At 38.2% G+C, this 13468-nt stretch overlaps 1 protein-coding gene across 1 annotated transcript; it reads left to right on the top strand.

Annotated features, from left to right (window-relative positions):
* Positions 1-11018: 11018 nt before the first annotated feature.
* LOC23687650 lies at positions 11019-12708 on the top strand. Its single transcript, XM_011495157.2, has 4 exons — positions 11019-11899; positions 11955-12031; positions 12142-12297; positions 12366-12708. Exons 1-4 carry the CDS (start codon positions 11263-11265, stop codon positions 12474-12476), a joined length of 981 nt encoding a protein of 326 aa, XP_011493459.2. The 5' UTR covers positions 11019-11262; the 3' UTR covers positions 12477-12708.
* The last annotated feature ends 760 nt before the right edge of the window (positions 12709-13468 follow it).

Below are 13468 nucleotides of genomic sequence, written 5' to 3'. Positions count from 1 at the left end.
CCGTGCTAGTAATGTCAAGAAGTATAGTATAACAATTATATTTCTATTAAAATTACAGTCACTCCACAGTGAACGATCAACTAAATATCATTTTTATGAATAAAAACTTGATAACTATCATGGCGACGCTGTACAAAACATAATTAACACCTGGGCCTGCAGAATATTGTTATTTTCGGGAATAAAAAAATTAATAAATAAATAAAATCCATCACACAGATAAGGATCAGTGGAAGAGAAGGATCCTTATTACGGATCAAATAGACTGATATTATGGATCAAAATACTATAATAGCAATTTATCTGCAAGGTAAACGAATGGTGTGTAGAAATCGTTGTGTTATCTCGCCAAATCATCTCGTAAAGTACTAACCTAGTCTTCAATTATCTGTTTTATGGTTGAAGGTCGTAAAAAATCTCAATTCATCATTTTAGAACAACAAGTTAAATGATCGGAAAAGTTACATCAGAATCGTGCTTTTCAAATAAATTGTTCTATCTCCCTGTTAAGGTTTTTCAAAATGTATCAAATTCTCAGGGTGTTAACTATCTGTATCGTTTTTCAATTTGCATAGTGTTTATTCACTCAAAACTAGTTTATTTTAGAAAAAAATGACAAAGTGCGTGATGCCCCGGCAATGCATATTACCCCAGTAACCCCTACTGACTGAAAGACATCTCTGGGGTTGGAATGTATACTAGTGTCGTTTTCGTTTTTAGTACTTCAAACAAATTGTATTTCGGTCGAGCCTGAATCTGATTGGGGTTGAAACTGTGATTCAGAACGTGTTGCGCCGGTTCCAACCTAGGTTCAAATTCGACATAGCTTACTCAACAGAATTTGGAAGCGTAAAACTATTCATAGGGTGTCGGACTCGGAACTTCCACTATCGATTAAATCCACCTTCAGCCACCGGCCATTCCCCAGGAACTGTCTCTTGGCAGACCCCGGCGTTGGACTCGACGTTGGTCGGCCAAGTGCCAGGGTTGGTTCTGCGATTCCGGTTGAAGTATGACTTCCGGTTCGCAGTCGTCTCGACGTCTTATCGATACTACGCAACGCCCGCTATACTCGATCTAGTCCCCGACGGAGGATCTAGCCTACTACGATCGCGTCCCGGTGCTCTCTGGTCATCACGCAAATCTGATGATATTCCTCATATTCCTTGTGTCCCTTTGCTGCATGGGCATGGGCATAGCCAGAGTGATGGGGATCATTCCGGCGATAACGCACACTGCCTCCGACGATATAGTGCGGTAGGCCTTCTGCTAGACACTTCTGCAACGCTGTCCTGAATATATCTGGGAACGCCAAGATTGCTGCCCTTAGCGCTACTCTAGGGATGCCATCTGGACCGGGAGCTTTGTTCAGCTTCAATCCTTTCGCAACCGTTATCAGCTTTCGAAGCTTGGATATTGTCATGTTCTCCACCTACGTCAGCACATGGCGTGGACGGTATCTTTCCTACGCATGCTCCCATTACGTGCATGCGTAGGAAAGATACCGTCCATCTACGCCATCACTACTCGATAGGCGTTACCCCAGCGATTTGCGTCTGCTTCCCGGCACAACTCCTTATAGCAGTTCGATTTACTCGTCGCTATCTCCTGTTTGAATGCGGCTCTTGTCAGCCGGTAGGTCACCTTACACTCTTCCATGCTGGCTTCCGATCTAGCTCTCTGCACGCGACTTCTGATTCTTAAGCAGGCTGCACGGAAGGTGCTGAGTCTGTCGTTCCACCAGTATGCAAGACGCCGCTGATTCCTTGGCTCTAATTTTCTTGGCATAGGTGCGTCACGCACTCTCGCCAACGCTTCTGCCAGCTATCCTGCATCCATATTTGGAGCGTTGCTTACTGCTCGGAGTGCTTCGATGAAAGTATCCTAGTTGAAATGATTCATCTTCCACCTATGTACAGGGGATAGGCAAAATGATTGAGATAGGCAAAATTTTGCCTAAATTCAAATGCTCATAACTTTATGAAAAATTGATGAAATTGGATGCATCTGGAAGCAGTCGACGGCAAATTTGGTCTAGTTTCAGGAACTTGCTTGGCCATGCATATTGGCCACTGGACACCGGAGATGTTCCGGATTTTCCGAGGTCATGTCTAAATATCATTTTTTCTGTCGCTTGTATTTTTGTGCGGTGTAAAGTTGGATAGATTTTTACTATTTTCCTAGAAACTAGAACTAATAGGAAGTTGAATGCCGCCGGACGCATCAAGATTGGTTCGAAATCTTCAGAAATATGACCATTTCCGTAAAATGGTTCCGGAAAACATGGTCAGTCATGTGTGTATTTCCAATTATGTAAATATTACCCAGAACTATATCCAAGTGAGCACCAACCTTAGAAAAAATGTTTCCAGCAGCATATTCAGAACCATTAGATACATAGACCACTCTATAGAAGGTTCCAGGTGCCCTGGGGGAAGTGGTCAATTAGGAATCTGGATTAATCTGGAACCATATCAATATGGGCATTAAACTTCATGGTTTTCAAAGCTTATGCTATCCGAAGAATTTCCAGCACCACCGGCTGCCATGACTACTTTATAGTAGGTTCCAGGTGCCCGGGGGATTTGGCCAATTTGGCCGTTCCCATGTTAAGAATCACCTTCTACCATGAACAGTAGGATCCATGTGACTTGGAGGATGAGGAGCATTTTCAGAATCACAAGATGAAATAACCACACTATAGTAGATTCCATGGGCTCCTAGAGATGTGGCCAATTCGGAACATAACCACATCCCCCAGAGCCCATGGAAACTATTATACAGTGGTTATATAAATATGTTGCTCTGTAAATGCTTCTTGTAACATAGCCTTCAAAAATCTTGCTGTTTATACTCATACTGATGTGTTTTCGGGCATGTTTTGAATTGGCCACATCCCCGGGGGCACCTGGAACCTACTATAGAGCCGTCATGGCAGCCGGTGATGCTGGAAATGCTTCGGAAAGAATAACCTTTGAAAATCATGAAGTTTGATGCGCATATTGATATGGTTCCAGATATGTTCCTAATTGACCACTTCCCCCAGGGCACCTGGAACCTTCTATAAAGTGGACTATACATCTAATGGTTCTGGATATGTTGCTGGAAACATCATTTTTAAGGTTAGCGCCCACTTGGATATAGTTCCGGATAGTATTTACATAATTGGGAATACAAACATGACTGACCATGTTTTCCGGAACCATTTTACGGAAATGGTCATATTTCTGAAGATTTCGAACCAATCTTGATGCGTCCGGCGGCATTCAACCTCCTATTAGTTCTAGTTTCTAGGAAAATAGTAAACATCTATCCAACTTTACACCGCTCAAAAATACAAGCGACAGAAAAAATGACATTTAGACATGACCTCGGAAGATCCGGAACATCTCCGGTATCCAGTGGCCAATATGCATGGCCAAGCAAGTTCCTAAAAGTAGACCAAATTTGCCGTCGGATGCTTCCGGATGCATCCAATTTCATCAATTTTTCATAAAGTTATGAGCATTTGAATTTAGGCAAAATTTTGCCTATCTCAATCATTTTGCCTATCCCCTGTACGTTCTCCATTCCTCCTCTGTCATACTGGCCAACGCAGAACTGGACCGCTTGATGGTCACTGTGGGTGTATTCTTCGCTAACTCTCCCGTTCATATTGGTGATAAGCGACGGGCTGCAAAAGATCACGTCGATGTTGGATTTCCTACCGTCTTTGCGAAATGTGCTAGCGAGACCGTTGTTGCACAGCCTTACATCGAGCTTCGCTAAAACTTTAAGCAAACTGTTTTTTTTTTTTTTCAAAAATATTGTTAATATTACAAGCTCTTATCGTTTTCAATAATGTCCATAGGAAATGGAATTTTCGATGAATAATATAGGTTCAATTCTCATACCGCAATTATAGGGAATACCGCAATAAAGGGCAAATTTTGCCAACCTTCAGCAGTTGAGGGGCCCAAAGGCAAAGAAGTATAAGTGACATTTTGATCGGTTTTGAGTTTGAGTATAATAAAAAATCTACTGTTTTCAAGCTTTCCAGTGGTACTCAATTAGGGGAACTGGGGGTAAAATGAACACCCTAAGCATTTTTCATGTTTTCTTGCTTATGAAGCTGTCAGATTCTTTTTCAATTGCTCAGAATTGAAAAAGGATGTTTATGCAATGTAACAAATTGAAATATTGTGATGGAAATAGATGTTTATCAACATTATTATAATTTTGAAAATTGCTTTCCACAGAGTCAATGTTCCAAACATGTGGGTAAAATGAACATGTAACGGGGGTAATATGAACATATACTGGGGGTAAAATGAACACATGCTGGGGTAAAATGAACATGTAGTGGGGGTAAAATGAACACCATTTAAATTGAACGGGTTGCGGCATGATTCTCGGCATCTGGTACATGATCAATGCATATTTCACAGATATTCCGGAATCGATGGAATGTTTAGCCGCGACCATTTGGATGGCTGTCCATTACTGTCTTTGTATTTCCTCGGGAAAACTTTCGGCATCTGATAAAAAATCCGGTACTATTTGTGCAGCCATGGTTTTCATATTGCCCCCATCTTGAGTGGTTCATTTTACCCCCAAAGAATCAACATATTAAAATCATTTGTTCTAAGAATTTTGAAGATAAAATTCTTCCTAGTTCCGTCTACTTATAATAAATACTTTAAAGATATGATGTGCTACGCAGTTCAATAGATTTTTGATGATTTTAGTCATAAAAACCTTAAATTACACGAGTGAAAATTTACATCATATGAGAAAACGGAGAGGCGTACTTTGTTTTTGTTTACTTTTACAGCTTTTGACAGTTCAAGATCGCGCTAGAGTTGTCGAAATAGCTCATTTGTTTGAAGGTTAAGGATGGTGCTGTGTTTTACATAGATTAATTGCATAATTTCCATTAAACACTAACCTGTTCATTTTACCCCCCCTATTCATTTTACCCACAGTTCCCCTACACCCCTTTTTAGAAACAAATTCCATAAAAACCGCTGATTTTTTTTTTTCAAACAGCCGAAGAATTTTTGGCGAATCTGTAGGAATTTCTGACCGTTGAGTTTTCCTGTAATAGATTTTTAAAAGCTTCAGTAGAAGTCTTAACCATAAACAAAGCAATAAATTCCTCCAGATCTGGCAGGTTTCTGCCAGATATTACCAACACTTGCAACCCTAGTGAAGCAATACTGTTCTTGCTGCTCTCTAAGACTGAAACGGCCGAAAACATCTTGTTTGCCACCTTTCCCCTTCTTTTGTTCCTTACCGTATAGGCCTGAGTGAAAAAAAAAATACAAAAATTCTCACCGTGGCCAATGGATCTCGAAAATGTTCTTCTGGTGGGTCAGGTCGGGTGAATAGGGTACTGTTCTTCTGTGTCCCTGTAAGTAGGCATATTTCAAGTCACAGATAATTTCCGGAATCGGCTATAATGTGGCCACTATATTACGAAATTTTAGGAAAAACGCATAAACGTAAACCATATGAGAAACGATGGAATTGGATAACCATGCGTCCTGCATTTGATTGCCCCTACAAACGACCAAGGTCCCCGGTACGCTTCAAATTTGCGATAAAGAGGCCAATATAAACATCTGTGCCAAGCTTATTGGAACGCATTTTAATGAACTATTATGTTTGATATCTTTTCTTTTTCGAGAATTAAAACAGTTAAGGAGTCATCAAAGCTAAAGCCGGTTTTTCAAGGCATCAAGTCCAAGTAACCACATCCGGTACATTTTAAATGGTACAAACCTCTTCATTTATAATGCGGAATATCAAATCCTGAAGATGTATGCAATTAAAATAGCATAGCATAGCATAGCATAGACTGACTGTACCTCTGCATCTCCACAATCACCACGGGAAGGGTGTTTATTAGTGAGGGAGGAAAAGATCTGGGAGTCACCTCTGGTCGGTGATGTGATCCATGGACAAGGGGAAAATATACGATTATATTTAAAGCTAGTTTTGTATTTTTATCTCGAGAAGTTTTTGGTAGAAGCTTTACAAAATACGTCAACATCTAATGTCGAACAATTCAAAAGACGTTTTTATTAATGACGAAAACTGAAAATTACATGTATATATTTTAAATTATATGAAACAGGAATAATTCCGACACTTGTAGTGATGAACCATACATAGTTTGTTTGAAAATTACATATGAGTATTACTGTGCATTTTGTCTCGATATGGTAGAAGTTTAAGAAAATACGTCAACATTTACAATGTCGAACAATTCAAAAGATAATTTTTAATAATGTCAAAAAGAGAAAAATATATGTATATTCAAATTGTATAAGAAAAAAGCATAATGCCGACACTCATAGTGACGAACCATACATAGTTTGTTTTAATATTACATAAAAGTAACGCTTCCAAGAAAAAATGTGTAATCATAAGCATGAAACGAACTCACCAGTTGGTAATCCACTCTCGACTGAACACAAAACTGACACTGACAGCAAAACTTCTTGGCGTCCCGAAAACAAACCGTCTTGCTTGGGCCTTCCCAAATACCTACTCAGCAAGACGCTCCAAAACAGGAAAAAAAAATTCTCCGGCGACGAAAACACGCGTGAAACCGTGAGCAAAATCTATCGGACGACACTAAACCGAACTGTCCTGCTTGGGCTTCACGAAGCCTTGAAGATGTATGGAATTAAAATGTAATTAAAATTATTTTCATTACAAATAAATAAGGTTATGAAGGTTGTTGTTGCTCTTGTCAAAATACTTTCGCTCTCGCTGTTGCTCCGAAGTTTTTATCAAAAAACGTTGTGCAATCGTCCAAGAATAATTTATAATTTATTTTGGAGTGTTCCTCATGCGATAGTGCAGCGTTCAGTGTTCGAGATTTAGCTGATAAAAAGCAAAATTGGCTAGTACAGCCGATTAAAATCTATTCGTTCGCCACGCTCATTGCCATATCACTACAATTGTTACAAGCCGCCCGCCACTGTTCATCCGCCTCCACCCGCCACCACCACCTGCTAGCTCAATCATTGCCACCCTGCTGCCTGCTGTTGTTGCTAATTTGAAACGGCCGTTGATTACAATTATATCAACATCATTGCTGTTGCTGCCACACTTCTGAATCTGACCACACCGATCCTCTGTGTACAAAGATGCCAAATTGATGTAGCTGTTTATGGATAAATAAACTGGATTTTTCTGCTGTGTTTTCATTTCCTCCCGTCCCGCATCGCCGCAAAAAACTGCCACTCATCAAGCGATCCCTCCGCACCATCCGCTTCAGCCTCATACATAGAAGGTTTTCTCATCGAATTGTCGATCTCATTCTTCACATCGATCTGGACGCATCAGTTAAGGTGAGCAGACTATAACAATAGATTGCCGTCAAACTATTAGTCTATTGGGTGCTTCTTGCTCGACTCATAGAACAGCGCCATCTGGTTGTGAGGCTTAGAAACATAGTTCAATTACGAGTCAGTTTTTCAATCCGTCGTTGCCTCGGTTGAAGTATGAGCGACGAAAGGAATGAAAACTCCCACAACAAAATTCTTACCACTCTTCAGAAGGGACTTGATGCTTTTACGGATCAAATAACAGAAAGTCAACAGTTCATGTCCAACTGCTTCGATAAAATTGTCGAAGACTTCAAGGATCTTTGCAACGAAGTTCGCTCTCTTCGGCAAGAAAATGTAAAATTAAAAGATACGGTAACAGCACTGGAAGTAAAACTTTCTGCACTAAGCGTATCTGTTAGCCAACAGGAGATACTCTTGGATAATTGCAACCGTGAGTCAGTCTCTTGCAATGCTATCATTACCGGCTGGCCGATAATTCCACGTGAAGAAACTTCTAGTTTGGTGGAAAAAACGTTGTCAATTATTTGTCCGCAACTGAGCATGAAACAAGTTGTTCTCAGTGAAAGGATAAAAGTCGCTAAGCTTCGCAATGGGACCCCTCCAGTGAGAGTAACGTTTAAAAATCCCGATGCCAGGAAAATGTTTGTCAAAGCCAAGTCATCATATGGTAAACTCCATGCTTGTGCCATTATTCGTCATCATGGAAGGACTGATCAAACAATATCAATGAGAAACGAGTTGTCTGCTCTGAAAGTTAATCTACTACACGAACTCAAAAACGTTCAGCAAAAATCGTCCCTAGCTTATGTTTGGCCCAGCGCTGAGGGAGATATTCTTGTCAAAGCTACTAAGTCTTCGAGGCCAATCTGTATTAGAACTCGCTCTGATGTTCAAAAGTTGACTAGATCTCTGAACATCTAATTTGTTATCACTCAATTAAACTATAATGATGATTGAAATTGAAAATTATAACGCAATACAGAGCAAAAATATTTATATCGAAACACCAATACAGCAACGCATTTTACCATGTGATTCGAACTGCTTCAATGTACTACAAATAAATATTCGGGGAATGAACGATGTTGAAAAATTGGATTCGCTGGCGATGTTCATCGATAGTTTGGATGTTCCTGTTGACGTTTTAATAGTTTGTGATACTTGGATCAAAAAGAAAAGGGCACGCTTCTACAAGACCAATGGATACTCTAACGTATACTCTTGTCGATCTCAATCTGCGGGAGGATTAGCTGTCTTCGTTAGAAACGGAATATCATACGAAATCCTTAGAAACATTGAGTTGGATGGATATCACCATATACAAGTGAAAATAAAGCTAAAAAAACACTTCGTTGGATTTAAATGGGATCTATAGACCTCCTAATTTCGATTTCTCTCGGTTCAGCAGAACTAGAACAGATTTTATCTACGTCGAATCTATCTAAACCTGTTTTCATCTTCGGAGACACGAACGTTGCAGTCAATAGTGTCAATAGAGATACTGAGGATTACGTAGATCTTTTACATTCGTTTGGCATAACAGTTTCCAATAACAATATTACTAGGCCCCAAAGTGGTAACATTCTGGACCATGCAATTGCACGTGCCGAAGACATTGGTAAAATTAGAAACTTCACAATAAACTGCGATCTCAGTGATCACAATTATGTGCTTACAGTATTCGACACTAGAACCACTGTGAATCGTAATAGAATCTTAACCAAATCTGTCACCAACTACAGAGCAGTGAATGAGTAGTTCAATAATTTTCTAACCTTCAATGACTGGAATAACAAAGAGCCTAATGCTAGATTGGAGGAAATTGTTGTAAAGTACCGTGAGCTGAAGGAAAGCAATACGACCACTAAAACTATGAAAGTTCAACTTAAGAAAGATGGTTGTCCTTGGTATAGCTTCGATATGAAAATTCTGGGTAATATCAAGGATAACGTACTAAGAAAATGGAAAGCAAATAGAGAAGATCAACGTCTGGCTGAAATGTTGAAGCACATTAACAGAAAATTTACTGCAGCGAAAAGAAAAGCCAGGAAGGAGTACTATGAGCGATTTATGAATACTGGAAATCAAACACTATTCTGGAAGCGGATAAATGAATTACTAGGTTCAAAGACGAAGGAGGAAATTGCTGCTATCAACGTCGTAATGATGTCGAAGTTTCTGATCCAACTGAACTACCTAACCTCTTCAATGAACACTTCACCTCTATTGGCCACAAACTAGCTGAAAACCTGTCCTCTTCAGGTAATATTAACCTACATCGTACTATTACAGTAGAATCGTCCTGTTTTTTCGTAAGACCTACTGTACCGGAGGAAGTAGCCATTGTCATCTCTAATCTGAACAGTGCGAAGGCCACCGGCTATGATGGTCTGCCGATATCCACCATTAAGCATCACCGAATTGCACTGTCCGTAACTTGGCATGTCCCAAAAAATAACCCTTTTTACCCGACTTAACCCAGTAACCCACCGGGATAGCTCCGCTCCGGCTTCAGAAACATTCTACAGTTCCTCTGGCTCCTTCTACACACTAGATATGTGCACCAGTATACTGAAATAATTGAATTCGTTAAGTATTCGCTGAACGGTTAGGTTCGTAGCATTTTTGCTTTCACTCAGGCCTATACGGGTTAAGAGTTCTTTATATTTCTGTAGCAGCCGAAGCTCCAGTAATTCTATTTTCCCAAACAAATTGCAATGAATAGCTTAACGCCAACCATTCTGTATATGCAAATCCATGATTAGGATAGGTTTTCTGGACCTTTCATTTCGTCGAAGCATCACAAAATTAATTAGAGTGATAACATAATTTTTTATAACATTTTTTATAGTTTAAATGCTTCATCAATGTCGCGAGCTTACCGGGCAAACTGTTCTCATACACTAGCTTATAATCGTTTATTACTCAAGTTAATAGATCAACTTAACCCTCTAATACCCAAATTTTCATTTTCGATTTAAGTATTATTTTTCGTTATCTAAAATCGTTCTAAACACGTTTTGGGCATTTATTTATTTTTATTCGCAAATTTTTAAATTTTGGTTTTTGATTTTTATAAATTTTATTTTTGAACATCCCTAGCTTTTTTCATTTTTTCTTGAAGCCTTTTCTAGTTGTTGATTTTTGGCAATAATAAAAATTTAAATTGTTACGGTATTTTTGAAAATATTAAATTTTTAATTTTTTTTCGGAGCGTATTTTATTTTCCGTGTAACTAACGGAAAAACAGGTTTGAAATGATTTTAATACCACCAGGCTCTTCATTTGTGATAGGTTAATCGTAGAAAAATATAAAAGGTACGATTTTTTATATTACACGTTAAATGAAGCCCAGGCATTTGTAGGTTATATAAGAATGCAATTTTTCAAACAATTTCTAAAAATACAAAAAAGTTTCAAAAGTCATAAAAAACTTTTCTTATATGTGTGTTATGAGTCAAGGTATGAACCAAAAATAAAATCATTTTGATTTCCGAGCTACGAAAAAATACACAAAATTCCAAAGTGTACCCCGTCTAAAGGCGGGGTTGGGTATTAGAGGGTTAATGAGAAGTGCGCTTAATTTTTAATGAACTTCATTCAAATGAGAAGCAGCAAAGTGGAAAGTTTCAAGCAGTTGATTAGCATTGTTCATTCCGAAATGAACACTTTGAAGGTCCTTTGTCCATCGTTCAATCACATATGCCGTTTCATTCTGTTGACTTTCAGATGTATTGGCTTGATTCCATTCAACGTAGAGTGCATTAATTTCGAGCTGCAGTTCAAATGTCGGCGGAAACAATTTTGTTATAAATGGATTCTGTTGACTCTTTCCGTTTGTTCAGCGGAAATATTGATTGCGTTGATTTTTCGTGAGAGAGTATTTTTCACTTACTATGCCGTGGGGTTGATCAACGATATGTTGAAATACGTTGGAGAGATAATCGCTGTCTACGCAACACTGATGGAGGTCTTCGCTCGAAGGAAGGATCATATTCAGATATACGATAGTTTAATTACCAGTGATTTGAGTAATTTGAATGGCAATTTTCATTCAGCAAGTGAATACCGACAGTTTTTCCAACAATTTTCAATCAAGTATTCTGTATATTTTGGGATCATTCTATTCATAGAATTCTTGGTGTTTTTTAGAATTTCTAATACTAGTCAGCAGTGGAGAAACGTTTGGTTGATAAACTTCCCAATCGTACTGTTTATATCAATGCGAGTTTTGTATTACATTTTCAGCGTTGATTTAGTTAAATCAAAACTGGCTTCAGTTCGAATTCAAGTTCAAAATGCTTATGAAACTATGAAATGGGTTAAGACTTATAATTCTAAATCAAAAGAGTACAAAGCAACGATAGACAAAGTGTCAAACTCTCTCATATTTTTGAAGCAATGTTACGGTGAGATATGGTCTATCCATTTTAATCTGAATAATACATCAGGATGGAGCATTTGTTTCGTTATAATCAGCTGCTTTGTTCAGTTTTCTAACCATTTATATTGGTTATACCTTACCTTTCACGAGAAGACAATCGATGGCTATATTGGTATGACTATTCAGTTGAAACAAATTGAAGGTATATATTCTACATTATATTTTAGAAACACTTCTCTGCTTATGTGAATGTCCATTAACGATCTTCATTATCCTCTACTCAACGGAAAGTTGCATGGAAGTAGTAAGTATTAACTAGAATTTTAGTTAATCAGTGTGGAAAGGGAGAAATTGAAAAGCGCTAAATGTTGATTAAAACTATAACCAGATTTGAATGAAAAATTTCATTCACAGTCACGTAACATAGGAACCTTGCTACATGAGATTCCAAAGCGGAGTGAGAAAAGGTTGTATCACATAATTTATCGTTTCTCAAGCCACATGACCCACCAACCTATCAGATTCGTGTCACATAGCTTGTTTGATATCAACTTCAAACTTATAAAAATGGTACTTGTTGAATTATTCAAACTTTATTTTTTTCAAATGAATTATAACGATTTTCCATTTCGTTTTAGCTACTGACTGGCGTGGCTACATATATGTTCATATTCATTCCATTCACTGCGGATGTTCCAGAAGTTGAAGAATTCATTACAACAGCTCCTAAAAATTATCTATTGGAATAACTTTTCCAGAAAAAAATTTGCTCAGGAATGCATTTCACCATGGACAAGTCATGCTTATAATCGAAGAAGAGAAACTATTTACACCAACGGTAATGAGTTGGCTGATGTATTGAAGGCCATAATGTTCTAATTTATCTTGTACATTATTGTTCTGAAATTTTCATCGTTTCGTGTACCCCATCTTGGAGCTATTGCTATTCAACTATCCACATAGGGTCGATGTATCAAAAACCAATCAGTTAAGAAAATAAAATCCAATACCGTTTTGTCTCATATTCCGAACACTTGAGCCCTGCAGTGACTTCAAATGCATCTGATAGGCTTAAATTAGCTGATATTTGTGAAAATTTTAATTTCTTGGCGAAGTATAAATGTTAGCTGTTGTGTGTGCTGTTAGGAATGTTTATTTAAACTTGTTTTGTATTATTTATGACGTAATTGAAACAACATTTTGATTCAAATGCCGAACGTGTTTATTCTGTCTCATACTCCGAACACCTTGATTCAAATTCCGAACAGCACAAACAAATCGTATTCAAATGATTAATTTCACAAATACAGGGGATAGGCAAAATGATTGAGATAGGCAAAATTTTGCCCAAATTCAAATGCTTATAACTTTATGAAAAATGGATGAAATTTGATGCATCTGGAAACAGCCGACGGCAAATTTGGTCCAGTTTTAGGAACTTCCTTGGCCATGCATATTGGCCACAGGACACCGGAGATGTTCCGGATTTTCTGAGGTCATGTCCAAATGTCAATTTTTCTGTCGCTTGTATTTTTGTGTGGTGTAAAGTTAGATAGATGTTTGCAATTTTCCTAGAAACTAGAACTAATAGGAAGTTGAATGCCACCGGACGCATTAAGATTGGTTGGAAATCTTCAGAAATATGACCATTTCCGTAAAACTGGTTCCGGAAAGCATGGTCAGTCATGTTTGTATTTCCAATCATGTAAATATTATCCGGAGCTATATCCAAGCGGACACC

This window comes from Aedes aegypti, chromosome 2, assembly GCF_002204515.2.
Source record: "Aedes aegypti strain LVP_AGWG chromosome 2, AaegL5.0 Primary Assembly, whole genome shotgun sequence".
NCBI classification, from domain to species: domain Eukaryota; kingdom Metazoa; phylum Arthropoda; class Insecta; order Diptera; family Culicidae; genus Aedes; species Aedes aegypti.
The sequence above is the reverse complement of the archived record's forward strand: the minus strand, read 5'-3'. Positions and strand labels throughout refer to the sequence as shown.